Source organism: Salvelinus namaycush, chromosome 5 (genome assembly GCF_016432855.1).
Source record: "Salvelinus namaycush isolate Seneca chromosome 5, SaNama_1.0, whole genome shotgun sequence".
Taxonomy (NCBI): Eukaryota; Metazoa; Chordata; class Actinopteri; order Salmoniformes; family Salmonidae; genus Salvelinus; species Salvelinus namaycush.
Window position 1 is genome coordinate 57,331,212 of NC_052311.1, and position 27,922 is coordinate 57,359,133.

The window sequence follows — 27,922 nt, forward strand, 5'->3', positions numbered from 1 at the left end:
TTAAAGTATCATTGTAATTGCACACACATTGATGTCAGACATGCACCTACCCCAATGCTCTGTTGATGACGAGGATGAAGTCAAGAGCAGATTTCAGGAGCAAGACCAGACCCCCTCTTTTTGACTGATGACTGATATAAGGGCATGTACGTGATAGTCTTATCTGGCTTATATGATTATGATCATAATGCTTCTTGACTTTGTCATGACATTTATTTGCTACAAGTTATTTAAAATGATGAAAAAAATATGACTGTAAAGAATTAATTTCAACAAAAACAAAGGATTTAAGAAAAACTTTCAAATGAAAGGAAACTTTTTGGCATGGAAAAAAACTAATTTGAATAAATGTAGGTTTTCACACTCTTATGAACAGTTGAAGTTGGAAGTTTACATACACTTAGGTTGGAGTCATTAAAACTCATTTTTCAACCACTCCACACATTTCTTGCTAAACAATAGTTTTGGCAAGTCGGTTAGGACATCTACTTGTGCATGACGCAAGTCATTTTTCCAATTGTTTACAGACAGATTATTTCACTTAGAATTCACTGTATCACAATTCCAGTGGGTCAGAAGTTTACATACACTAAGTTGACTGTGCCCTTAAACAGCTTGGACAATTCCAGAAAATTATGTCATGGCTTTAGAAGTTCTGATAGGCTAATTGACATCATTTGAGCCAATTGGAGGTGTACCTGTGGATGTATTTCGAGGCCTACCTTCAAACTCAGTGCCTCTTTGCTTGACCTCATGGGAAAATCTAAATAAATCAGCCAAGACGACAGAAAAAAAATTGTAGACCTCCACAAGTCTGGTTCATATTTGGGAGCAATGTCTAAACGCCTGAAGGTACCACGTTCATCTGTAAAAACAATAGTATGCAGGTATAAACACAATGGGACCACGCAGCCGTCATACTGCTCAGGAAGGAGATGTGTTCTGTCTCCTAGAGATGAAAGTACTTGCGAAAAGTGTAAATCATCCCAGAACAACAGCAAAGGACCTTGTGAAGATGCTGGAGGAAACGGGTACAAAAGTATCTATATCCACAGTAAAACGAGTCCTATATCGACATAACCTGAAAGGCCGCTCAGCAAGGAAGAAGCCACTGCTCCAAAACTGCCATAAAAAAAGCCAGACTACGGTTTGCAACTGCACATGGGGACAAAGATCGTACTTGTTGGAGAAATGTCCTCTGGTCTAATGAAACAAAAACAGAACTGTTTGGCCATAATGATCATCGTTATGTTTGGAGGAAAAAGGGGGAGGCTTGCAAGCCGAAGAACACCATCCCAACCGTGAAGCACGGGGGTGGCAGCATCATGTTGTGGGGGTGTTTTGCTGCAGGAAGGACTGGTGCACTTCACAAAATAGATGGCATGATGAAGAAGAAAAAGTATGTGTATATATTGAAGCAACATCTCAAGACATCAGTCAGGAAGTTAAAGCTTGATCGCAATCTTCCAAATGGACAATGACCCCAAGCATACTTCCAAAGTTGTGGAAAAATGGCTTAAGGACAACAAAGTCAAGGTATTGGAGTGGCCATCACAAAGCCCTGACCTCAATCCTATAGAAAATTTGTGGGCAGAACTGAAAAAGCGTGTGCGAGCAAGGAGGCCTACAAACCTGACTCAGTTACACCAGCTCTGTCAGGAGGAATGGGCCAAAATTCACCCACTTTATTGTGGGAAGCTTGTGGAATGCTACCCGAAACATTTGACCCAAGTTAAACAATTTAAAGGCAATGCTACTAAATACTAATTGAGTGTATGTAAACTTCTGACCCACTGGGAACGTGATGAAAGAAATAAAAGCTGAAATAAATCATTCTCTCTACTATTATTCTGACATTTCAAATTCTTAAAATAAAGTGGTGATCCTAACTAACCTAAGCCAGGGAATTTTTACTAGGATTAAATGTCAGGAATTGTGAAAAACTGAGTTTAAATGTATTTGGCTAAGGTGTATGTAAACTTCCGACTTCAACTGTAGGTGTCATAACCAGCCATAAAAAAACACAATATATGTCACAACAGGTGTAAATATATGTGTCATGACAGTGCTATGACCATATTATGACAGGTTATGAGAAGTTATGTCAGCTCTTTTGACATGACATGGTTATGACCGTGTAATAACACTGGGTGTTAAGTGAAGTGTTACCACATAATTGCAGAAAATTATAAACATCATAAACTTCGATCTTGTACTTTTTCAAGTAAATGTATTGACCTGTCAAAAAATGTCTTGATGCTATCCCATAAACACATAGTTGAAAGCTACAGATTTGCACTGTCTTCTGTGGTTAATCTGCTTCCATTCCTGAGATCGCACAGCAAAGCAATGCACAAGTTGGATCCAAAGTATGTGGCACACTGCACACACCGACCGCAGGCTAGTTCGACAGATGAGCTGCAGCGGTGCGGCTTGCCTACCATTGAAATGAATGGACTTCCGCCGGAACGCATACAGATTACCGCAGTTTGTTTGCACAAGGCTAGAGAGAGAGATGAGGGGAGTGGGAGAGAGACAGGGCACGGAGGGAGGCAGAAGAGAGGGACCACCAAGGGAGAGATCTCTGACTGAAAAGGAGAGAAAGAAGGATCGAAGCAGAGCTAATAGTAAGAAAAAAGAGGGAGCTGACGGAGAGCGAGAGAGAGAGCACAGTGTGCAAATGAGACATATGCTACAACCATGGATACAAGGGAAGAGGGCTGCTAATAATTAGAATCCTTTACTAAGATGGCATCGAACATCAGAGTGCACTGAGACTGGGAGGGAGAATTGTCTCATTTACAGAGAGGACAACCAAGAGACACTCTGAACCAGGCGCTCTCTGTGGTGCTGAAGCAGAACTAACCACAGCCTGTGTAAGGCTCTGCCACTAACACGACTGGTGCTGTCCATGGTGCTGGAAAGAAAGTACCACAAAACTTGGAATATAAACAGCCACACTGCCAATGTTATTTACTTGGTGTGATAAATAATTGGGCATACTAAGAAACTGTCTGTGCTGCTGAACCACCACTAATAAGCATGGTGCTATCCATGGACCTGAAAAGCACTATGAAACTTGGAACATGAACCAGTCACACTGTCTGCCATTTACCTACCGTGGTAAATAATTGTGCACATGTTAAGAGGCACTGGAAGTTGGTGGATTGCTAAGTAATTCACTTGATTGACATGTGATGGCTGGTTGATAAGGAGACTCACTCTGGATGTGGAGCTCCTGTCTTGGTGAGAAGCGTCAGGACAAAGAACATGAATATGACAAAGACAGCCAGGCCCACCCAGAAGCCTATCACGATGGAGTCTGCAACACAACAAGACTTGATTGACAGGTCAAATACATGTTTTAGTTCCAATGTATAGTAGGTCATTATATCTATAGAATTACAAAAACAACAGTATTTTAAGCACAATGAGATGGAGAGGACTATGAAAATGTATTATGATCCAAGTGTCTAGACTGAGGTGACATTGATTGGTGCATGTTATCCTAGAGGAAAAAGAAATGTATTGATTGTGTGTGTCTGATGTTAAAAGGCTGACACACATACAGGCCTAAACAAGGAACCCCTTTACTCAGCATTGACTTGCTTATATTTCTCTGCAGGGTTTACACTCTAAGGCGGTTCCCCCTCCTCTCTCTCTATAGCTCTCATAAACTACACACATACCCTCTACCTATTTGTCATTATGAAGACTATCGGCTATACTTAACTTTAACTTCTAGCCACAAATATGATTGTGATGCAATGAGCCATGGCAATTCTCACGCATAAATATATGCACACGATTTAATCCCAGTTCACTTCTACAATAAAGTCATGCATGCGTAACGCAGAGAAGATGGGTGAAAGGGGTGGAGGGGCAGCACAGGACTGACTGTAACCTGAGATCCTGTACTTACATCGGTGCGCTTTGAGTCCCTCGAACGAAACAGGCTCATCATCGTCGTAATATTCATACGTCCACTTGTAGTCCGGGTCCGGAGCGTTTCCGCCTGATAGATTTGAGTGGTTAAACTCAGACATCTCCAAAAAGATCCAAGAGCGCAGGCGGACTAAAAACAACAAAAAAGGCGAACGTTAAATACAACACCGCATTGTGCCAAACAATTTCAAGTAATGGTCATCAGTAGATGCGCAAAATTCAGTCATTGGACAATGTTGGTGCCGTGCGTGCGCAGTGAGACAGGTTTATTCCCCCACACCAATCTTTTTTTTTTTAATCTAGCGAAGTAGGCGAGGATTTCTGAGGTATACTAAACTTCACCACACGCAGCTGTGCGCTTACACTGCGCGCTCTCTCGCTCCGTCTCTGGATTCGGAACGAGGGTGTGCCTCTCCATTGACATCATCTTGAATTGCTTTCGGACTCGCGCGCTTGGCTAGGATGCGCAGAGCAATAAAGAGTTGGAGGGCGGTTAAATGGAGGGCGGTAGCTAGGATACGTAGCCTACACTTTTAGAAGAGAGGGACTGCGACGTGGAGTGATCTTATCACTATCCATCAATGAAAATATTTATGCAAAGGCACTAGTGGCTTTTAAGACGTTGTGGATCTGTGTTTTGGAATACTGTCAATAATCCATTATGTTCAAAGGTCAAGCATACTCTATTTTATTGTCACGAAAACAGAGTGAAATTAAAGCAGCAGAATTATTCATCTAAGGTTAAACACTTAATTAATCAGTGAATGTTTGAAAAGGGATGAAGAGACATTTAATTATTCTCTCTTTGTTCACCATTGTCTTATTTAATGATTCAATATTCCGCAGGCAGTGAAGATTAACTGAATTTATGCACAAGACACTATACAAGCAAGGGCTTTTGAATATATTAATTCAGGATCGGTGTTCCGTCCACGTAACAAGAACATTTCCCAGGACATAGACATATCTGATATTGGCAGAAAGCTTCAATTCGTGTTAATCTAACTGCACTGTCCAATTTACACTAGCTATTAGTGAAATAATACCATGCTATTGTTTGAGGAGTGTGCATAGTTTTGAACTTGAAAAGTTATTAATAAACCAATTAGGCACATTTGGGTAGTCGTGATACAACGTTTTGAATAGAAATGCAATGGTTTATTGGAGCAGTCTAAAACTTTGCACAGCCACTGCTGCCATCTCCTCTCCCCTGTAACTATTCCCCAGGTCGTTGCTGTAAATGAGAACGTGTTCTCAGTCAACTTACCTGGTAAAATAACGGATAAATAAATTTAGTGGACAAAATTTAAATTGCAACTGGGCTGGAATAATATATTATGGCCTTTCTCTTGCATTTCAAAGATGGTACAATTATTTTTTTTTAAATGGTTGGTTTTTTCTTTGTATTATCTTTTACCAGATCAAATGTGTTATCTTCTCCTACATTCCTTTCACATTTCCACAAACTTCAAAGTGTTTCATTTGAAATGGTATTAAGAATATGCATATCCTTGCTTTAGGGCCTGAGCTACAGGCAGTTAAATTTGGGTATGTCATTTTAGGCGATTTTTTTTTAAAAGGGGCGGAACTTTAAGCTGAATATTTTGAGCTGAAAATGGAACAATCACTTTACAATTGGTGTAGGGCTATCATTGTAGTGCATGTAAAAGATGCACAAAATATGACAATTTGAAAAAGATCAATCTAGAAAAAATTATGTTTACACTGGGTGAACTCACATTGCAGTTACAGTAAGATAGCAATTTTCACTTTGGATGGCCTCGGGCTGATCATTATAGTACACATTCTTATCCCTGAGGCATCATGTCCATGCCTCTAATTGATCACCCAGAGGGTCAAGACTAAAGAGAAATCCCTATGTCTGAAATGATCAATAGCCTACCTAAGCAACTTCTCAAAGTTAATGAGACATTTATCAAAGCAGCCACGTATTTAAAAAAAAACACAATTACTGTAGGCAATATGAAAGATACAATTAGTAAATGCTCTGGTCCCCTTTTACAGTTAAATTATGCCAGCAGATTATTGACTATATCTGGCCAACATGGCTATACTGCATGTGTGTAACCCTGTGTGATCTGCTGTGTGAATGGCAGGTCAGGTGTGCTGTTCTATTGAGTCATCCTTCCAGACCTGCAGGCCAGTGTTTTAGCTCTTATTAACCAGAGCTCAGGGAACACAACACACACACTCTGCTACAGCGAATTGGACCACAGGACAACAGTACCATATAATTGTACAATGCACCAGGGATATAGATCTGGTAGGTACGCCCTGAGCTGAATATTTAATTAGATTCACAAAAAAAATGGTGTCATATAAACTAGTTATAGACTACCATGCTTGTTAAATATGACCTTCAGGAGAACACATGTGGATCAGGGTTTTCAGTGCCGTTCTGATACTCTTTCATGACCGATAGCACAGAGAATGATTGCACTTTTCCTTTGTTGATTCCTCAAGGATCATGGCCAGTTCCCTCAAAACTTGGTCATGCCTCCATCTGAATTTGCCAAGGGAGAGGACAACAGTGCACCATGTTAAAACATTCTCCATGGTACCAGGTTTGTTGCAGAGAGGGGTGTTTGGGTTTTCAGTGAGGCCCCACCTGTGTAAGTTAGTGAGGGATGGGAGCACATCATAGACAGATCTTAAAGGGAACTGGATTCTGGCAGGTTCCATCCTCCACAGCTCATCCCAAGAGACTCCAGGCTCCCAACCTCACTGCTTTGGCCCTTCTCTGTTCCTCCATTTGCCTGACTTCCTGCTGCACCAGGTGCCTCATTTCAGGGGTGTTGGCTTTGGCCCAGCATGTGGTTTGTGTTGCTTCAAGGCCCTGTCTTTATTGGCAGATGTTCCCCATTTTTTGCTAGCAGCATACCACCCTGCATCCCACTGCTGGCTTGCCTCTGAAGCTCAGCAGGGTTGGTCCTGGCTGCTCTTTGGATGGAAGACCAGATGCTGCTGGACGGCCAGTACGAGGCACTCTTTCCTCTTATCTAAAAAAAAATATCCCAATGCCCCTGCCCTGTGTAGGGTGCCATCTTTCGGATGGGACGTTAAACAAGTGTCCTGACTAACTGAGGTCACTAAAGATCCCATGGCACTTATTGTAAGAGTAGGGGTGTTAACCCTGGTGTCCTGACTATATTCCCAATCTGGCCCTCATACCATCATGGCCACCTAATCATCCCCAGCTTCCAATTGGCTCATTCATCCCCCCTCCTCTCCCCAGGTCGTTGCTGTGAATGAGAATGTGTGCTCAATCAACATACCTGGTAAAATAAGGGTTAAAAAAATAAAAACGTTACCATGCTACAGCCTGTTTTGACGGCTGAAGCACCACTTTCTTTGTGTCCTGAACTCAATAATGGCACCTTGTATCTTCAGGTCTTGGAGTCCCTGAGGATCATCACCAGCCTGGCCTTTACCACTTTGAATTCTACCAGTGATGAGATTGGTAGTTGTAGCTTTGCTATTCTACTGTACAGACCCACACATGAGAAGCTCAGGGGCACGCCAAGCCATCTGCGTAGGTCTCGGTTCACAATTCTCTCTAGTGCCTGTTGTTGATGAGGTGACCTCATACAGGGTTAGTGGCCAGGTTATTCGGGGGAGGACACTGTGCTGGTACATCCAGCACAGTGTACATGTGGATTTTCTGTCCAGTAGGGTCTAGTCAAATAACTTTCCCAGGCACTTGATGGGTTATTGACGATTGATGGAATTTCTTCTTTCTGGATCGTCACGCTGAACCTGTCTTTGTCACCTTTCCTTATCACCATGCTTCTCCATTTGCAAGGTTTATTAATCAAAAGTAAAACATTTAATTTAGTAAAAATGTTCAAGCATTCAGCATAGTTGAACATAATTACTGTCAGTTATTGTGAATCATTCTTTGCAACACGATACATTCAATAAACTGTTGAAATTAGATTATTTTTAGTTCCTGTTTCTCTGTACAGAAAGAACAAGAAAACCTGCTTTAGCTATAGACCCATCATTTTAAGTGTTTCAGCAAAGCCTCTCTCCCTCTCCCGCTGGTCACAACTGCACTAAGCCAGACGGGGGGGTTGTGTCATCAAAGACCTAACTCAGTGGGAGGAGGCCTCAGGAGGAGTAAACCTTTCTTGTCTCCTGATAAAAGCTGCTGTTGTGTGGAACTCACACAGTGAGGGGATCACAATTAGATAACAAATGAAGCAGGGATCAAGCTCCACATCGCTGGGGAGTGGTGGTCGTGCACTTCAAAATGATGAATAATTCTGTGTGTAATAGTTCACATGAACTCATGTCCAAAGTGGATCAGACATCTCATTAAAGGAAGCAGCTCAATAAAACATACATCTGTTCTAATGGATTCTCTCTAAAGATACTCTTCTCTTCTCCACTATGTCACATCAGCTGTACGTTGGAGTGGACGGATCTGGGGAGCACTAAGCTGAATGTTAAGGGGCCAGTATTGATTGATTGATTTGCTCAAGAACAAACTTCTCTCCAACCCAGAAAAACAGATATAATTCACCATTGAAGTACCGGCCATACCATAAGCTATATTTACATGTTCTTTGCTACATTGTTTCCACATTGCAGCAGAGAGAATGAGCCTACAAGGTTGACGCCTGGAGCAGTGATAAAAACTAATGACATTTAAATGAGTTCTAATTAAATAAAAAGGATGTGAAGCACAAACTAAAAAGTTAGGATATTGATGGGATATATAGGATATATATGATATTGCTAGAATATAAAGGATATTGATGGGATATATAGGATATTGATAGATATAGGATATTGCTGGGATATATAGGATATTGATAGATATAGGATATTGCTGGGATATATAGGATATTGATAGATATAGGATATTGCTGGGCTATATAGGATATTGATAGATATAGGATATATTGATATGAATCAACACACTCATTTGTATTTTCTTTCAGCTACACTACAGTGAATGGAGGCTTGTAATGCCCAACCAAGATCAATATATGCAGCAGCAGTTATTGGAGGTGGTGACAGTGAGTAATGTTAGTGGTGGTGGCAGACGACAGATAGTGAGTGCCACTCCAGTCTCAAGCACCAGTCTATGTGTCAAGTACTGGTATTCTCCTCACCTCCTACACAATTCCCCTCAGCTTTCAGTCAATCATAGAGCTGCTGCTGCTGGACTGGATGGGGGCTTTCTCGCCTGTCTGGAACAACATGCTATTTGCACTACATATGTCATATCAGTAAAACCAAATTCACTGAATTGCATCTGTAATGCCATGACAACAGATGCAGATATCAATGTGACCTCACCTCTCCATTATTTCCCTTGAAAGTACCCCATGTACAACTTAGAACATGCCCTCGCCCTGCGAAGCCACCTCCCCCTCCAATGATGCTAACCACTTAGAATTCCTAATGCCAAAGCTATTACACTCCCGTTGACAGACTCGCTCTCTACACCCCCTCCTGAAGGTAGATACCGTAAAGCTCATTGAGAATCAGAGCCACACACAGTGTTTTTCATCTATGGAGACCTTTGATTTTCATCTGCCAAGACATGCACTTTCATCATATTGCCTAGTGGGTGGGGAACCTATACTCCTATACCTACAGGGAAGGGCTGGCCACCAACATGATGCCATTTACTAAGATAACACTGTGTGTGTGTATAGACGGTCCGGAGGGCAGATGGGGGCGAAGAGAAACAGACAGACACAGAGAGTGAAGCGAGAGAGACTGCAGGGTGTATTTTTCCTTGGATAATTGCAGCTTTACATATGTGTCTTTCAGTGTAAGTCTTTAAAATCCTCTACTTCCTGGTGTGGTTGGGATATCATTCCCCTGCACATTTGAAATGCCTCTTCCCTGAGGTGAAGGACTTAATTAATGAATTTACTGTAGTACATTTCAGCCAGAAGCTACCGAACACAATACAACCAGGGCTCTGAATGTTTAGTGCATGTTTTAATTTGCTTCAGGACAGCTCATATGACTGACATGCTTGTTATAATGTGCATGATGTACAAAACTGGATATGTATTAAAAAAGATGTGGTTAGATCAACATTAGATGAGCTACAAAACCAATCGAAATAATCAGCTTGTGTATTTCTTTAAAAACCAGAACCCAACACATTTCAGTCATTGTTTCGCATGACAAAAACAAAGTGGTACTTTCATCAAGTTCTTTTCATCCATAGAAGCTTGACTTATTGTATTGCACGTACCATGGCCTTGTGTGTTACGTTGACAGGTGTGATCTTTGAAACTGTTATGTTCAGTGGCAAGAAATGCTGCAATTCATTTTGTGTGAAAAAGGAAGAAAATTACCATGAGATTATGTACTTTGATGTTATTAAAAAGTAAATGCCACGCAGGGTAAGGTTTTTAAATGGCACCTTCCATACGTTCTACAGAGTATAAATTCGATTTTTTTTAAATGTGAAAAGGCCAAGATCACATTCATTCATGGACATCCTTAATAGATACCAATGTCCAATATAAAAGTTTCTTCCTTCAAAACGACATCTACGAGATTTCATGAAAATACACCTTCAATTTCATGGACATTTTGTTCCATTTCCACCCAGATTGACTCAGTAATGACACCTGAAAGGATACATCTAAAGAGGCAGCTGGCAGCTGGAAACGGCCAGATAAGAGCCCCTCTGGTAAGATGTAGCTCCGCTATTAACCTAATAAGAGGGAGCACTCTTAGCATAGAACAACTCTGCAGGATTGACATAGTTCGGTCTGGCAGTTTGATGTTCCAGGAGAAATCACGATAGTTGGTTCCTTACCAACCTCATGTATTTCACAAGAGTGAGAAAGAGTAAAGGACGCATGGTCAGGATTCCCGGACGCATTTTAGAATCATTTAACTGCATCAAACATCAAGCACTTAATCAGATCACTGTGGGCTCGAGGTATTAATGAATTAAATACATATAATAAAAATATTATTTAATTATTTAAATACATTTACGTAGGTGTGTAATGTATTGCGTAATGTATTCCCATTGGTATGTATCACCTACTGTGAGTACTACAACAACCTGTGAGAGAGAAAGAGAGAGGGGAGGGAGAGAGATAAAAGAGCGAGAGATCAAGAAGAGGGGGAGAGAGTAAAAGTACTGATTCTGAAGACTGGTCTGCTTAACCATCAGTCTCTCTCAAACAGAACCACAGGCTGCAGAACAGACGAACAGCAGCAGCACAGCCTAAACAACTATCTGAATAATAATAACTCTCTGTAGGAGGGTATATGCCAACAACAGGCTGGAAATGCTCATTACTTCTTCAACAAAAGGAAGATTTAATGATCAGAACTCCTCATAAACAACCCCAGACCTCTCTCTCTGTGGTCATGTTAGTGATCTCTCATAAACAACACCAGACCTCTCTCTCTGTGGTCATGCTAGTGACCTCTCATAAACAACCCCAGACCTCTCTCTCTGTGGTCATGGTAGTGACCTCTCTCTCTCTCTGTGGTCATGTTAGTGATCTCTCATAAACAACACCAGACCTCTCTCTCTGTGGTCATGTTAGTGATCTCTCATAAACAACCCCAGAGCTCTCTCTCTGTGGTCATGTTAGTGATCTCTCATAAACAACCCCAGAGCTCTCTCTCTGTGGTCATGTTAGTGATCTCTCATAAACAACCCCAGAGCTCTCTCTCTGTGGTCATGTTAGTGATCTCTCATAAACAACACCAGAGCTCTCTCTCTGTGGTCATGTTAGTGACCTCTCATAAACAACCCCAGACCTCTCTCTCTGTGGTCAGAGCAGAGGAGTGTACAAGAACAGGATGGTTCAAAAAGCTCTGGTACAGACATAGACAGACAGTGAGCTGATGATGTTGACCTGAGGGTTCAGTGCTGCTGGGTAATTGGCCATTCATCCTTTGTGTGTGATTCACCAGCTCAGAGAGCCCAGCGGTCACGTCCTAAGCGACCAGAGAGAATGACTGTCCATCCGTGTTTCAAAGCACCAGAGAAAGAGAGACAAAGACACACACAGAGAAGGAGCGAGAGAGAGAGACAGACAGAGCTGCTTTCCTTCCAGATTCAAAGAGCCTCTGTGGGTCTCTGGCATCGCTGCTAACCACAGGAGTCAGGTCCATCAGTTCAGTCTACAGTGCATAGAAAGACATTGTGCCAAAAAACACATTGGCCGGCAGCCTAACAACATATCTTCTCTCCCAGACACTCTCTCACAAATTGTGTCTTCTTTCACACACACACACACACACACACACACACACACACACACACACACACACACACACACACACACACACACACACACACACACACACACACACACCTCAGGCTGTAAGGTTGAGATATGTCAGGTCTGAGACTGACGCTCAGCCCTGGAACACATAAATCTCCTCTTCACTGAAACATTGCTGTCTCACCAACCTGAGAAAGAGAGGAGGGAGATTGAGAGAAGTGAGAGGGGGAGTTAGAAAGCCTAAAGGTGGGAAAAGTTATGAAAAGTTATCCAATGTTATACAAGTTAACTTCCTTGCACTTCATAGCCTGAAATAGCTTGAATCTACTAAATCAACATTAACATAAAAACATACAGCATGGCCTCTATATTTAGACATTTTTATTTGTATTTTTTATTTAACCTTTATTTAACTAGTCAAGTCAGTTAAGAACAAATTCTTATTTTCAATGACGGCCTAGGAACAGTGCCTTGTTAACTGCCTTGTTCAGGGGCAGAACGACAGATTTTTACCATGCCAGCTCGGGGATTCCATCTTGCAACCTTTCAGTTACTAGTCCAACGCTCTAACCACTAGGCTACTTGCCGCCCAGCTAAATGCCTAACTGGAGTGTGTAGAGGGGTGTGGAGTGTCACTCACCCCACAGTCAGCTCGGTGAAGTCTGAGGGGCCACACACACACACAAAGACCTTTGAGTCTTCAGGCCTAACCAGGAAGTCAGTCAGCATGGAGGCCTCAACCCGCCCCTTCCTGCCTGTCCACCCATCACATGGCTCTGACAGAATATACTCCACCTGGAACCTGGAACCATAGAATAGAGCAGAATAGAACCTATCACATGGCTCTGACAGAATATACTCCACCTGGAACATGGAACCATAGAATAGAGCAGAATAGAACCTATCACATGGCTCTGACAGATCATACTCCACCTGGAACCTGGAATCATAGAATAAAGCAGAATAGAACCTATCACATGGCTCTGACAGAACATACTCCACCTGGAACCTGGAATCATAGAATAGAGCAGAATAGAACCTATCACATTGCTCTGACAGATCATACTCCACCTGGAATCATAGAATAGAGCAGAATAGAACCTATCACACGGCTCTGACAGAACATACTCCACCTGGAACCTGGAGCCATAGAATAGAGCAGAATAGAACCTATCACAAGGCTCTGACAGAACATACTCCACCTGGAACCTGGAACCATAGAATAGAGCAGAATAGAACCTATCACACGGCTCTGACAGAACATACTCCACCTGGAACCTGGAACCATAGAATAGAGCAGAATAGAACCTATCACACGGCTCTGACAGAACATACTCCACTTGGAACCTGGAACCATAGAATAGAGCAGAATAGAACCTATCACACGGCTCTGACAGAACATACTCCACCTGGAACCTGGAACCATAGAATAGAGCAGAATAGAACCTATCACACGGCTCTGACAGAACATACTCCACTTGGAACCTGGAACCATAGAATAGAGCAGAATAGAACCTATCACACGGCTCTGACAGAACATACTCCACCTGGAACCTGGAACCATAGAATAGAGCAGAATAGAACCTATCACACGGCTCTGACAGAACATACTCCACCTGGAACCATAGAATGTAAGAAACAAATGTATCTTCTGCCTTACCAATTGACAGACAGATCATCAGAACATACTGTACACTGACAGAGATCACGAGAGAACATTCTCTGCCTAGCAGCAAGACTACATGTACAGTAACATGTATGTGTTAATGCTGCTTCACATAAGAATCTAGTCAAGATGGTAATGATGGGGAGTATTCACACACCATGAAGACATGCAATCATAGACATCTGGAGCGGGGCAAGAACACACACACACACACACACACACACACACACACACACACACACACACACACACACACACACACATACACATACACATACACATACACACACACACACACACACTAATGATTAGATTCACCAGAGGGTCAGTCTTGCTGACATCTAACGCAGCCAACCTCAGAATGACCACACACACCTCTCATCTTCAGCTGCGAGGCCATCAAGTTCAGAGTGCCACAGGATGTCTCTTTCCTGTCTGTTGAAGAACATCAGCTTGGTTTTCCTAGAACACACAAAGATCTAATGCCATCAGAACAGCCGTGTTCTTCACAATGTATACACATCCTCAGAAAGAGAACAATGACAGCCTTGTCCTTCACAATGTATACACATCCTCAGAAAGAGAACAATGACAGCCTTGTCATTCACAATGTATACACATCCTCAGAAAGAGAACAATGACAGCCTTGTCCTTCACAATGTATACACATCCTCAGAAAGAGAACAATGACAGCCTTGTCCTTCACAATGTATACACATCCTCAGAAAGAGAACAATGACAGCCTTGTCCTTCACAATGTATACACATCTTCAGAAAGAGAACAACGACAGCCTTGTCCTTCACAATGTATACACATCCTCAGAAAGAGAACAATGACAGCCTTGTCCTTCACAATGTATACACATCTTCAGAAAGAGAACAATGACAGCCTTGTCCTTCACAATGTATACACATCTTCAGAAAGAGAACAACGACAGCCTTGTCCTTCACAATGTATACACATCCTCAGAAAGAGAACAATGACAGCCTTGTCCTTCACAATGTATACACATCCTCAGAAAGAGAACAACGACAGCCTTGTCCTTCACAATGTATACACATCCTCAGAAAGAGAACAATGACAGCCGTGTCCTTCACAATGTATACACATCTTCAGAAAGAGAACAATGACAGCCGTGTCCTTCACAATGTATACACATCCTCAGAAAGAGAACAACGACAGCCTTGTCCTTCACAATGTATACACATCCTCAGAAAGAGAACAACGACAGCCTTGTCCTTCACAATGTATACACATCCTCAGAAAGAGAACAACGACAGCCTTGTCCTTCACAATGTATACACATCCTCAGAAAGAGAACAACGACAGCCTTGTCCTTCACAATGTATACACATCCTCAGAAAGAGAACAACGACAGCCTTGTCCTTCACAATGTATACACATCTTCAGAAAGAGAACAATGACAGCCTTGTCCTTCACAATGTATACACATCTTCAGAAAGAGAACAATGACAGCCTTGTCCTTCACAATGTATACACATCTTCAGAAAGAGAACAATGACAGCCTTGTCCTTCACAATGTATACACATCTTCAGAAAGAGAACAATGACAGCCTTGTCCTTCACAATGTATACACATCTTCAGAAAGAGAACAATGACAGCCTTGTCCTTCACAATGTATACACATCTTCAGAAAGAGAACAATGACAGCCTTGTCATTCACAATGTATACACATCTTCAGAAAGAGAACAATGACAGCCTTGTCCTTCACAATGTATACACATCCTCAGAAAGAGAACAACGACAGCCTTGTCTTTCACAATGTATACACATCCTCAGAAAGAGAACAATGACAGCCTTGTCCTTCACAATGTATACACATCCTCAGAAAGAGAACAATGACAGCCTTGTCCTTCACAATGTATACACATCCTCAGAAAGAGAACAATGGCAGCCTTGTCTTTCACAATGTATACACATCTTCAGAAAGAGAACAATGACAGCCTTGTCTTTCACAATGTATACACATCCTCAGAAAGAGAACAATGACAGCCTTGTCTTTCACAATGTATACACATCTTCAGAAAGAGAACAATGACAGCCTTGTCTTTCACAATGTATACACATCCTCAGAAAGAGAACAATGATAGCCTTGTCCTTCACAATGTATACACATCCTCAGAAAGAGAACAACGACAGCCTTGTCCTTCACAATGTATACACATCCTCAGAAAGAGAACAATGACAGCCTTGTCATTCACAATGTATACACATCCTCAGAAAGAGAACAACGACAGCCTTGTCCTTCACAATGTATACACATCCTCAGAAAGAGAACAACGACAGCCGTGTCCTTCACAATGTATACACATCCTCAGAAAGAGAACAACGACAGCCGTGTCCTTCACAATGTATACACATCCTCAGAAAGAGAACAATGATAGCCTTGTCCTTCACAATGTATACACATCCTCAGAAAGAGAACAACGACAGCCGTGTCCTTCACAATGTATACACATCCTCAGAAAGAGAACAACGACAGCCTTGTCCTTCACAATGTATACACATCCTCAGAAAGAGAACAATGACAGCCTTGTCCTTCACAATGTATACAAATCCTCAGAAAGAGAACAACGACAGCCTTGTCCTTCACAATGTATACACATCCTCAGAAAGAGAACAATGACAGCCTTGTCATTCACAATGTATACACATCCTCAGAAAGAGAACAACGACAGCCGTGTCCTTCACAATGTATACACATCCTCAGAAAGAGAACAACGACAGCCTTGTCCTTCACAATGTATACACATCCTCAGAAAGAGAACAATGACAGCCTTGTCCTTCACAATGTATACACATCCTCAGAAAGAGAACAACGACAGCCTTGTCTTTCACAATGTATACACATCCTCAGAAAGAGAACAATGACAGCCTTGTCCTTCACAATGTATACAAATCCTCAGAAAGAGAACAACGACAGCCTTGTCCTTCACAATGTATACACATCCTCAGAAAGAGAACAATGACAGCCTTGTCATTCACAATGTATACACATCCTCAGAAAGAGAACAACGACAGCCGTGTCCTTCACAATGTATACACATCCTCAGAAAGAGAACAACGACAGCCGTGTCCTTCACAATGTATACACATCCTCAGAAAGAGAACAACGACAGCCTTGTCCTTCACAATGTATACACATCCTCAGAAAGAGAACAATGACAGCCTTGTCCTTCACAATGTATACACATCCTCAGAAAGAGAACAACGACAGCCTTGTCCTTCACAATGTATACACATCCTCAGAAAGAGAACAATGACAGCCTTGTCCTTCACAATGTATACACATCCTCAGAAAGAGAACAACGACAGCCGTGTCCTTCACAATGTATACACATCCTCAGAAAGAGAACAACGACAGCCTTGTCCTTCACAATGTATACACATCTTCAGAAAGAGAACAATGACAGCCTTGTCCTTCACAATGTATACACATCTTCAGAAAGAGAACAACGACAGCCTTGCAATAGCACAGCAGTCAGAGTACAGCCTCCTTCAGTTTCTATTCAGTCACAAGTAGAAATGAAATACTCTGCATAACATATCTGAAAGAACAGGATCAACACTGCAGCAGTATATTTGACAGGATAGGCAGAACATTTTCCATACTGCTTATACCTTTCCAAGTCGTTCATATCTACATGAAGTGCTTAGGGGGAAGGGGCTATACTAGGGGTTGTTTCTGGGTGGAGCCATGACAGTGTATTTCACCTGAGTGCGCCCAGCTCCTGGAGGGCCAATCGTATCACTCGAGCCATGGGCGTGAACCCCGTGCCGGCTGCTAACAGGTAGAGTTGAGTGACCTCACGCAGGAGGCGGAGACTGAACGGACCATCCGGACTGCTGACAGACAGGTGGTCACCTAGGCAACCAGGGAAGAGGAGAGAAGGAAACCCATTAAGCTGAGAAACCACACAAACACAAGAATAAGCAAAAACAGATAACACATAAATATTTTTTTTAAAGGAGTACAAATCAGGATAGCTTTAATAATGAATACAGAACACAGTGTCTGTTCATTCCCTACCATCAGCTATCCATTTCCTCTTTCATGAGGTTCCTGTTTGTACTGTACAGCTAGTCTTTGTTATTAGGTGTTATCTAGATGTACTGTATATCAGTGAAAGGCACATGGTACCGTTGTAATGGAGAATGTTTTTCTTCTTTAACTGACTGACTGGGAAATAAACATCCTCCATCTGTCCCAATGTTGCAGCTGGGCCTGCATCGCCAGGCAACCACACACGCACACACATCACTCAACACTAGGATATATTCAGGTAATGGGGGCCAGATTAGGACAATTACATAGCCTGAAGCCATGTCACTGAGCGTAGTTAACACAGAAAGATAAAGAAACATCTATTTTCCTGTCCACTTCTGTGCAGATGAACTGGTAGGACAATTACTTTTACAGTAAGGAGAAGGTCATGGATTTAGATTGTATTGATTCCACTGTTAAGAGGACAAGATAAAAGACAAAGGCCAGGAAATCTGATTCATTGTGTGTGGAAAGGAAAGACGGGTTATATTCTGGCACCCTGACTATGTAGAAGGCTGGATTCTGAGAAAGGGTCGGGATGATAGATGAGATAAAACAACCTGTTTATGAGTTTTTAAATAGAAACTAATTACACCATCAATCCTGTTTGGGAGCTGAGCAATCTCTCCCCCCCCCCGTAATTGATTTATCTGAATAGTGCCTACTTCTGCTGATGTATGAATAAGAGAGGAGAGAGGAGAGAGAGGAGAGAGGAGAGAGGAGAGAGGAGAGAGAGAGCGAGAGAGAGAGAGAGTGGTGACAAAAGGATACAGGATGAAAGATAGAAACGAGAGAAAAAGATAGGGTCTAACTAGGGCTGTGACGATTATAGAATTTTAGGTAACGATAAATTGTCTTGCAAATGACCACAGTCATTGCCATAATTGTCTTCTTTGAATATTAGCTATGACATACTAAATACAACAGCATTGGTGACATCCCTATCTCAAAAACGAATGGTTTGGACTAGAGGTCGACCGATTATGATTTTTCAACGCCGATACCGATTATTGGAGGACAAAAAAGCCGATACCGATTAATAGGACGATTTATAATAATAAAAGAAATGTGTTTATATATATATATATATCATACACACACACACACATTTTTGTAATAATGACAATTGCAACAATACTGAATGAACAATGAACACTTATTTTAACTTAAAATAATACATAAATACACACACACAGCTCTGAAGTGACAATGATACTGAAGATCTGCTTAGGAGACAAATACTCTCAACTGTTTGAATAGAAATGGAGTTTAAGTTACCTGTGATGAATGTTGAAAACAAAAACTGTCATTTCTATATGCAGGAAATCCTATTTTAATAATGGGCATGGTAAGAATTGACGACCAAAGTGTGAGTCATAATTCCCATGACACCTTCTAGCAAAATCTGAAAAGCGGTTCCTTCATTTATTCCATAGGATATTTTTAGATTCACTTAAAATAAGGTCTGTGTTTCGTGTAGGCTTACATCACCGTGCCAATTTTATAACTGTGTAGATATCCATAGGACAAGGTAACTCTGATCAATATTGGCTAAATATAAGCGAAGATACATTTTTTTTGTAGAGTGGATTTATGAAAATATGTTGACAAACGTTACCTTATCCTAGTGAGATTTACACGGGTATCAAAACGTCGAGGCGGTTTAAGCCTGCACGAAACACAGACCTTATTTGAAGTAGATCAAGACATTCTCTATGGAAGACATGAACGGTAAAATAACGAAGGAACCCCTTTCAAGTTCAGCCGCAAGTTATTACAGGAATTATAACGCATAGACTATTTCTCTCTAAACCATATACCTTTGACTAATCCGGAAACTATCACCTCGAAAACAAAACGTTTATTCCGTTCCGTATTTTATCTAACGGGTGGCATCCATGAGTCTAAATATTCCTGTTACATTGCACAACCTTCAATATTCCTGTTACATTGCACAATATTCCTGTTACATTGCACAATATTCCTGTTACATTGCACAATATTCCTGTTACATTGCACAATATTCCTGTTACATTGCACAATATTCCTGTTACATTGCACAATATTCCTGTTACATTGCACAATATTCCTGTTACATTGCACAACCTAGTTATGTCATAATTACGTAAAATTCTGGCAAATTAGTTCGCAAAGAGCCAGGCGGCCCAAACTGTTGCATATACCCTGACTCTGCGTGCAATGAACGCAAGAGAAATGACACAATTTCACCTGGTTAATATTGCCTGCTAACCTGGATTTCTTTTAGCTAAATATGCAGGTTTAAAAATATATACTTGTGTATTGATTTTAAGAAAGGCATTGATGTTTATGGTTAAGTACACATTGGAGCAATGACAGTCATTGATTGATTGTTTTTTATAAGATAAGTTTAATGCTAGCTAGCAATTTACCTTAGCTTACTGCATTCGCGGCACAGGCAGGCTCCTCGTAGAGGGCAATGTAATCAGTGTTAGAGCATTGGACTAGTTAACTGTAAGGTTGCAAGATTGGATCCCCCGAGCTGACAAGGTTAAAAATCTGAGGCAGAACGTTCCTAGGCCGTCATTGAAAATAAGAATGTGTTCTTAACTGACTTGCCTAGTTAAATAAAGATTAAATAAAGGTGTAAAAAAATAAAAATAATAATAATAATTTAAAAAATAATAATAATAATAAAATCGGCAAATCAGTGCCCAAAAAAAGCGATTTCTGATTGTTATGAAAACTTGAAATCGACCCCGATTAATCGGCCATTCCGATTAATCGGTCGACCTCTAGTTTGGACCGCTTCAAACGTTTGGAAATGAAGCTTCTCCTCCCGACCGTGCCGTTCTGCTCGTAAAATGACTACCAAATGTACCCATTTCATATAAAAATACAATTATCTACTTGAATATAAAAGTTGATAATTGTCCATAATTGTTGGTTACAAGATTATACGATAATTGTGCCAGCCCTAACTAACAAATGACATTTAATACTCAAAATACATAATGAGAATAGAATTGGAAAGTGCTACTATTAATCATAAGTATATCCCTAATCACAATGGTAATAGTATAGTCCTCCCTGTGAATGTTAACGTCATAATCATGTTATTACTAACGGTCATGTAAATGCAGTACCCTATCATAATCACAATCAATGCTTGTGTAATGCATTTTAAATACTAAATGTGGTTAAAGAGTTTTTTTATTTTAATCGACACACAGGAGTCAAGAACTTCTGTCACCTAGTCTACTTGTGCACGCAGCAGGCAAACATGTAAATGACTTTATGGTAAACAAAAGGTTATCTAATCAATCCTGGTTGGAAGAAAAATAAACTTCCCTCCGGTTTCTGACGTGCTATCTTTTATTTCATGTTGTTGTTGTTGCCAACCTTGCTCACTTCTCTGAAACATTAGTATTCCACAGCGTGGCTAAACCACCTGCAGATTGATGTACACTTGACCTCAATGACTATTCCACTTACATATGAACACACAGCACATGAACACACACAGAAACAAATGCACGCACGCACACACAAACAAAACTCACACAACCTACTCACTAACAATCATATATTTCTTTACTTTACTCGTATTATTATCTATCGGGTGCCTTTACCTTGCCTTCATGTATATATCAACCTCAAGTAGCTCGTACCTCTGTACATTGATCTGGTACTCCCTGTATATAGCTCCCCATTGATCTGGTACTCCCTGTATATAGCTCCACATTGATCTGGTACTCCCTGTATATAGCTCCACATTGATCTGGTACTCCCTGTATATAGCTCCCCATTGATCTGGCACTCCCTGTATATAGCTCCCCGTTGATCTGGTACTCCCTGTATATAGCTCCCCATTGATCTGGTACTCCCTGTATATAGCTCCACATTGATCTGGTACTCCCTGTATATAGCTCCCCATTGATCTGGTACTCCCTGTATATAGCTCTCCGTTGATCTGGTACTCCCTGTATATAGCTCCCCGTTGATCTGGTACTCCCTGTATAAAGCTCCCCGTTGATCTGGCACTCCCTGTATATAGCTCCCCGTTGATCTGGCACTCCCTGTATATAGCTCCCCATTGATCTGGTACTCCCTGTATATAGCTCCCCATTGATCTGGTACTTCCTGTATATAGCTCCCCATTGATCTGGTACTCCCTGTATATAGCTCCCCATTGATCTGGTACTCCCTGTATATAGCTCCCCATTGATCTGGTACTTCCTGTATATAGCTCCCCATTGATCTGGTACTCCCTGTATATAGCTCCACATTGATCTGGTACTCCCTGTATATAGCTCCCCATTGATCTGGCACTCCCTGTATATAGCTCCCCATTGATCTGGTACTCCCTGTATATAGCTCCCCATTGATCTGGTACTCCCTGTATATAGCTCCCCATTGATCTGGCACTCCCTGTATATAGCTCCCCATTGATCTGGTACTCCCTGTATATAGCTCCCCATTGATCTGGTAGTCCCTGTATATAGCTCCCCATTGATCTGGTAGTCCCTGTATATAGCTCCCCATTGATCTGGTAGTCCCTGTATATAGCTCCCCATTGATCTGGTACTCCCTGTATATAGCTCCCCATTGATCTGGTACTCCCTGTATATAGCTCCCCATTGATCTGGTACTTCCTGTATATAGCTCCACATTGATCTGGTACTCCCTGTATATAGCTCCACATTGATCTGGTACTCCCTGTATATAGCTCCACATTGATCTGGTACTCCCTGTATATAGCTCCCCATTGATCTGGTACTCCCTGTATATAGCTCCCCATTGATCTGGTACTCCCTGTATATAGCTCCCCATTGATCTGGTACTCCCTGTATATAGCCCCCCATTGATCTGGTACTCCCTGTATATAGCTCCCCATTGATCTGGTACTCCCTGTATATAGCTCCCCATTGATCTGGTACTCCCTGTATATAGCTCCCCATTGATCTGGTACTCCCTGTATATAGCTCCCCATTGATCTGGTACTCCCTGTATATAGCTCCCCATTGATCTGGTACTCCCTGTATAAAGCTCCCCATTGATCTGGTACTCCCTGTATATAGCTCCCCATTGATCTGGTACTCCCTGTATATAGCTCCCCATTGATCTGGTACTCCCTGTATATAGCTCCACATTGATCTGGTACTCCCTGTATATAGCTCCCTATTGATCTGGTACTCCCTGTATATAGCTCCCCATTGATCTGGTACTCCCTGTATAAAGCTCCCCATTGATCTGGTACTCCCTGTATATAGCTCCCCATTGATCTGGTACTCCCTGTATATAGCTCCCCATTGATCTGGTACTCCCTGTATATAGCTCCATTATTGGGTATTCAATGTAAAGTCTACACCAGTTGTATTCGGTGTATGTGATAAATAACATTTGAACAACCCACTTAGCTGTAACAGTGAGGTTTACTGGGGGCCTCAGACTTACCGATGTTGAGGTTGTTTAGGTGTGGAGTCAACACTCCATCTGGGTAGACTTTGATCATGAGGAAAATGTCAGTGGCTGCAGTCCCCTGTGTGGAGTCCAGTGTAGCTGGTACCAGTGTTTCCTCGACTGGCGTGTAGGGCTTCACCACCTCACTGTCTACACATATAGCATTAACATTAGCAATGAATTACATGTGATGCTATGGGATTAGCGGTAGCCCAGATATAGCGTTAGCCAACTGTCTACACATTTCATAAGGCTTGTTTTTCTCTGGAGGCCAGGAAGGAGCTGGTACGATGTACATTACTGGTGGTTTTAGATTTTAGTGATGTTATATATACAGTATATATATATATATATACTGCTCAAAACAATAAAGGGAACACTAAAATAACACATCCTAGATCTGAATGAATGAAATATTCTTATTAAATACTTTTTTCTTTACATAGTTGAATGTGCTGACAACAAAATCACACAAAAATGATCAATGTAAATCAAATTTATCAACCCATGGAGGTCTGGATTTGGAGTCACACTCAAAATTAAAGTGGAAAACCACACTACAGGCTGATCCAACTTTGATGTAATGTCCTTAAAACAAGTCAAAATGAGGCTCAGTAGTGTGTGTGGCCTCCACGTGCCTGTATGACCTCCCTACAACGCCTGGGCATGCTCCTGATGAGGTGGCGGATGGTCTCCTGAGGGATCTCCTCCCAGACCTGGACTAAAGCATCCGCCAACTCCTGGACAGTCTGTGGTGCAACGTGGCGTTGGTGGATGGAGCGAGACATGTTGTCCCAGATGTGCTCAATTGGATTCAGATCTGGGGAACGGGCGGGCCAGTCCATAGCATCAATGCCTTCCTCTTGCAGGAACTGCTGACACACTCCAGCCACATGAGGTCTAGCATTGTCTTGCATTAGGAGGAACCCAGGGCCAACCGCACCAGCATATGGTCTCACAAGGGGTCTGAGGATCTCATCTCGGTACCTAATGGCAGTCAAGCTACCTCAGGCGAGCACATGGAGGGCTGTGCGGCCCCCCAAAGAAATGCCACCCCACACCATGACTGACCCAGCGCCAAACCGGTCATGCTGGAGGATGTTGCAGGCAGCAGAACGTTCTCCACGGCGTCTCCAGACTCTGTCACGTCTGTCACATGTGCTCAGTGTGAACCTGCTTTCATCTGTGAAGAGCACAGGGCGCCAGTGGCGAATTTGCCAATCTTGGTGTTCTCTGGCAAATGCCAAACGTCCTGCACGGTGTTGGGCTGTAAGCACAACCCCCACCTGTGGACGTCGGGCCCTCATACCACCCTCATGGAGTCTGTTTCTGACCGTTTGAGCAGACACATGCACATTTGTGGCCTGCTGGAGGTCATTTTGCAGGGCTCTGGCAGTGCTCCACCTGCTCCTCCTTGCACAAAGGCGGAGGTAGCGGTCCTGCTGCTGGGTTGTTGCCCTCCTACGGCCTCCTCCACGTCTCCTGATGTACTGGCCTGTCTCCTGGTAGCGCCTCCATGCTCTGGACACTACGCTGACAGAAACAGCAAACCTTCTTGCCACAGCTCGCATTGATGTGTCATCCTGGATGAGCTGCACTACCTGAGCCACTTGTGTGGGTTGTAGACTCCGTCTCATGCTACCACTAGAGTGAAAGCACCGCCAGCATTCAAAAGTGATCAAAACATCAGCCAGGAAGCATAGGAACTGAGAAGTGGTCTGTGGTCACCACCTGCAGAACCACTCCTTTATTGGGGGTGTCTTGCTAATTGCCTATAATTTCCACCTTTTGTCTATTCCATTTGCACAACAGCATGTGACATTTATTGTCAATCAGTGTTGCTTCCTAAGTGGACAGTTTGATTTCACAGAAGTGTGATTGACTTGGAGTTACATTGTGTTGTTTAAGTGTTCCCTTTATTTTTTTGAGCTGTGTATATATATATATATATATATATATGCTTCAACCACTACCCTGGCTACCTTGGCTGGTCGTCATTGACCTTGCGTAGGCTTAAACACAGGTATAAACTGATTTATAAGGCCATATCGGGTAAAATGCCACTTTATCTGCTTAAAAAAAAAATCTGATCAGTAAATATATATAAACGGTCACATTCTCATTTGCTTTTAACAGTACCAAGAATTAGAATAGGTCATGGTGGAAATAGTTAAAGTTACTCAACTCAGTGGTCCTGGAATTCTCTCCTGAACATTTAAAAATTTGATAATCTAGTCATGTTGGTGGAGTTTAAACACTTGGTCGACGTAAATATCATAGAAGCGTGTAATTGTCTTTAGGACAGCTGTTTTTTATTTTGTTATGACATTTGTGTTTCTTTATGTAATAGTTGTACTGTATGTGTGTCTATAGTTTTATTCAATGTTGTGTTAGTGTATCTAAGTTGTTTTGTCTGAAACGTTGTTCCCCCTGCTGCTGTTGGACCAGGTCTCGCTTGAAAAAGAGATTTTATCTCAATGAGAAAAGCATGTATAAATAAAGGTTAAATAAAATGTAAAACATGTAGCATAGCACAAGCACTAGCAATGGACCGCATGGGCTGCTATGGGATTAGCTCTAGCCTAGATGTAGCTTTAGCATTAGCATGGATCTATAGGCTAGGCTTTACCTTGGATGAGGGCCTTGAGGTAGATGTGTTTCCCAACTGGCACGTGCATGAGTGTCCCTAGAGGGAGTTGTAACCGGAACACCCAGGTGTCGTGTGTGACCTCCGTCTTAGAAACTAACATACACTCCCTGTAGAAGATCGCTGAGAGAGAGAGTGAATAACTAACATGTGATTTTGGTTAATAGGGGAATGTAATAAAATCAATTCAGAAGACCGATTGATAAACATCTCTTTGGATGTGTCTGAAATGGCATTCTGGCTCTTTCTTTCGTCTTTCTCGATTCCTCACTTCCTCTCTCCTTGCCTCCTCCTCAAAACGCATTAGAGGAGAAAGTACAAGGTCCCTCCCCTCTTACATTCTCCTCCAAAGCGTTTTGAGAAGAAGGTGAGGAGTGAGGCCGTGAGGAATCAAGGAAAGACATATTGGAAAAGAGCCCCTATTCATACCTCGATCTTTCTTCCTGAAAAGAGAATCATGGAATTCCAGTGGTTCACCAAGCTCCTCCCACTTTCCTTTGGCCGCTTTACGCATGCTGACCTGAATCTTCCCCACAACACACACTGTGTGGACTGTACCAGCATAGCGAGAGAGCGAGAAGGAGAAAGATGGGGAGGGAGGGATCGAGAGGGAGTTGGTAAACGTTAACAGTTAGTCAGCTTTAGCTTATGAAAAGACATCAGACCATAAAATGTTCTCCTTACCAGCAACGCTTCCATCTACTTCTTGGGCTAGACCTGAAAAAGAGAGACTCCTAGTGAGTTGTTTACCAGAAATGAATATAAATCAAATTCATCACCCCATTTACAGAGAGATAGAGAAGGAAAGAGAGAGAGTAAGAGAGGGACAGACAGAGGGTGATAGAGATAGAGAAGGTAAGAGAGGGACAGACAGAGGGTGATAGAGATAGAGAAGGAAAGAGAGAGAGTAAGAGAGGGACAGACAGAGGGTGATAGAGATAGAGAAGGAAAGAGAGAGAGTAAGAGAGGGACAGACAGAGGGGGATAGAGATAGAGAAGTAAAGAGAGAGAGTAAGAGAGGGACAGACAGAGGGGGATAGAGAAGTAAAGAGAGAGAGTAAGAGAGGGACAGACAGAGGGGGATAGAGATAAAGAAGGAAAGAGAGAGAGTAAGAGAGGGACAGAGAGGGGGATAGAGATAGAGAAGTAAAGAGAGAGAGTAAGAGAGGGACAGACAGAGGGGGATAGAGATAGAGAAGTAAAGAGAGAGAGTAAGAGAGGGACAGACAGAGGGGGATAGAGATAGAGAAGGAAAGAGAGAGAGTAAGAGAGGGACAGACAGAGGGGGATAGAGATAGAGAAGGAAAGAGAGAGAGTAAGAGAGGGACAGACAGAGGGTGATAGAGATAAAGAAGGAAAGAGAGAGAGTAAGAGAGAGACAGACAGAGGGTGATAGAGATAGAGAAGGAAAGAGAGAGAGTAAGAGAGGGACAGACAGAGGGGGATAGAGATAGAGAAGGAAAGAGAGAGAGTAAGAGAGGGACAGACAGAGGGGGATAGAGAAGTAAAGAGAGAGAGTAAGAGAGGGACAGACAGAGGGTGATAGAGAAGTAAAGAGAGAGAGTAAGAGAGGGACAGACAGAGGGGGATAGAGATAGAGAAGGAAAGAGAGAGAGTAAGAGAGGGACAGACAGAGGGTGATAGAGACAGAGAAGGAAAGAGAGCGAGTAAGAGAGGGACAGACAGAGGGTGATAGAGATAGAGAAGGAAAGAGAGAGAGTAAGAGAGAGACAGACAGAGGGAGATAGAGAAGGAAAGAGAGAGAGTAAGAGAGAGACAGACAGAGGGAGATAGAGAAGGAAAGAGAGAGAGTAAGAGAGGGACAGACAGAGGGTGATAGAGATAGAGAAGTAAAGAGAGAGAGTAAGAGAGGGACAGACAGAGGGTGATAGAGATAGAGA

At 42.2% G+C, this 27,922-nt stretch overlaps 1 protein-coding gene across 1 annotated transcript in view; it reads right to left on the reverse strand.

The window, feature by feature from the left end:
* Window positions 1-9,923: 9,923 nt before the first annotated feature.
* Window positions 9,924-27,922, reverse strand: part of LOC120048527 (cytochrome b5 reductase 4-like) — a 33,018-nt gene continuing 15,019 nt past the window's right edge. The window contains exons 10-16 of the mRNA XM_038994590.1: window positions 26,706-26,738; window positions 26,451-26,573; window positions 26,004-26,144; window positions 23,369-23,524; window positions 17,602-17,752; window positions 12,838-12,999; window positions 9,924-12,385 (exon numbers count right to left, since the gene is read on the reverse strand). Coding sequence (XP_038850518.1) covers window positions 12,331-12,385; window positions 12,838-12,999; window positions 17,602-17,752; window positions 23,369-23,524; window positions 26,004-26,144; window positions 26,451-26,573; window positions 26,706-26,738 — 821 coding nt within the window. The 3' untranslated portion in view covers window positions 9,924-12,330. The remainder of the gene's footprint in view (window positions 12,386-12,837; window positions 13,000-17,601; window positions 17,753-23,368; window positions 23,525-26,003; window positions 26,145-26,450; window positions 26,574-26,705; window positions 26,739-27,922) is intronic.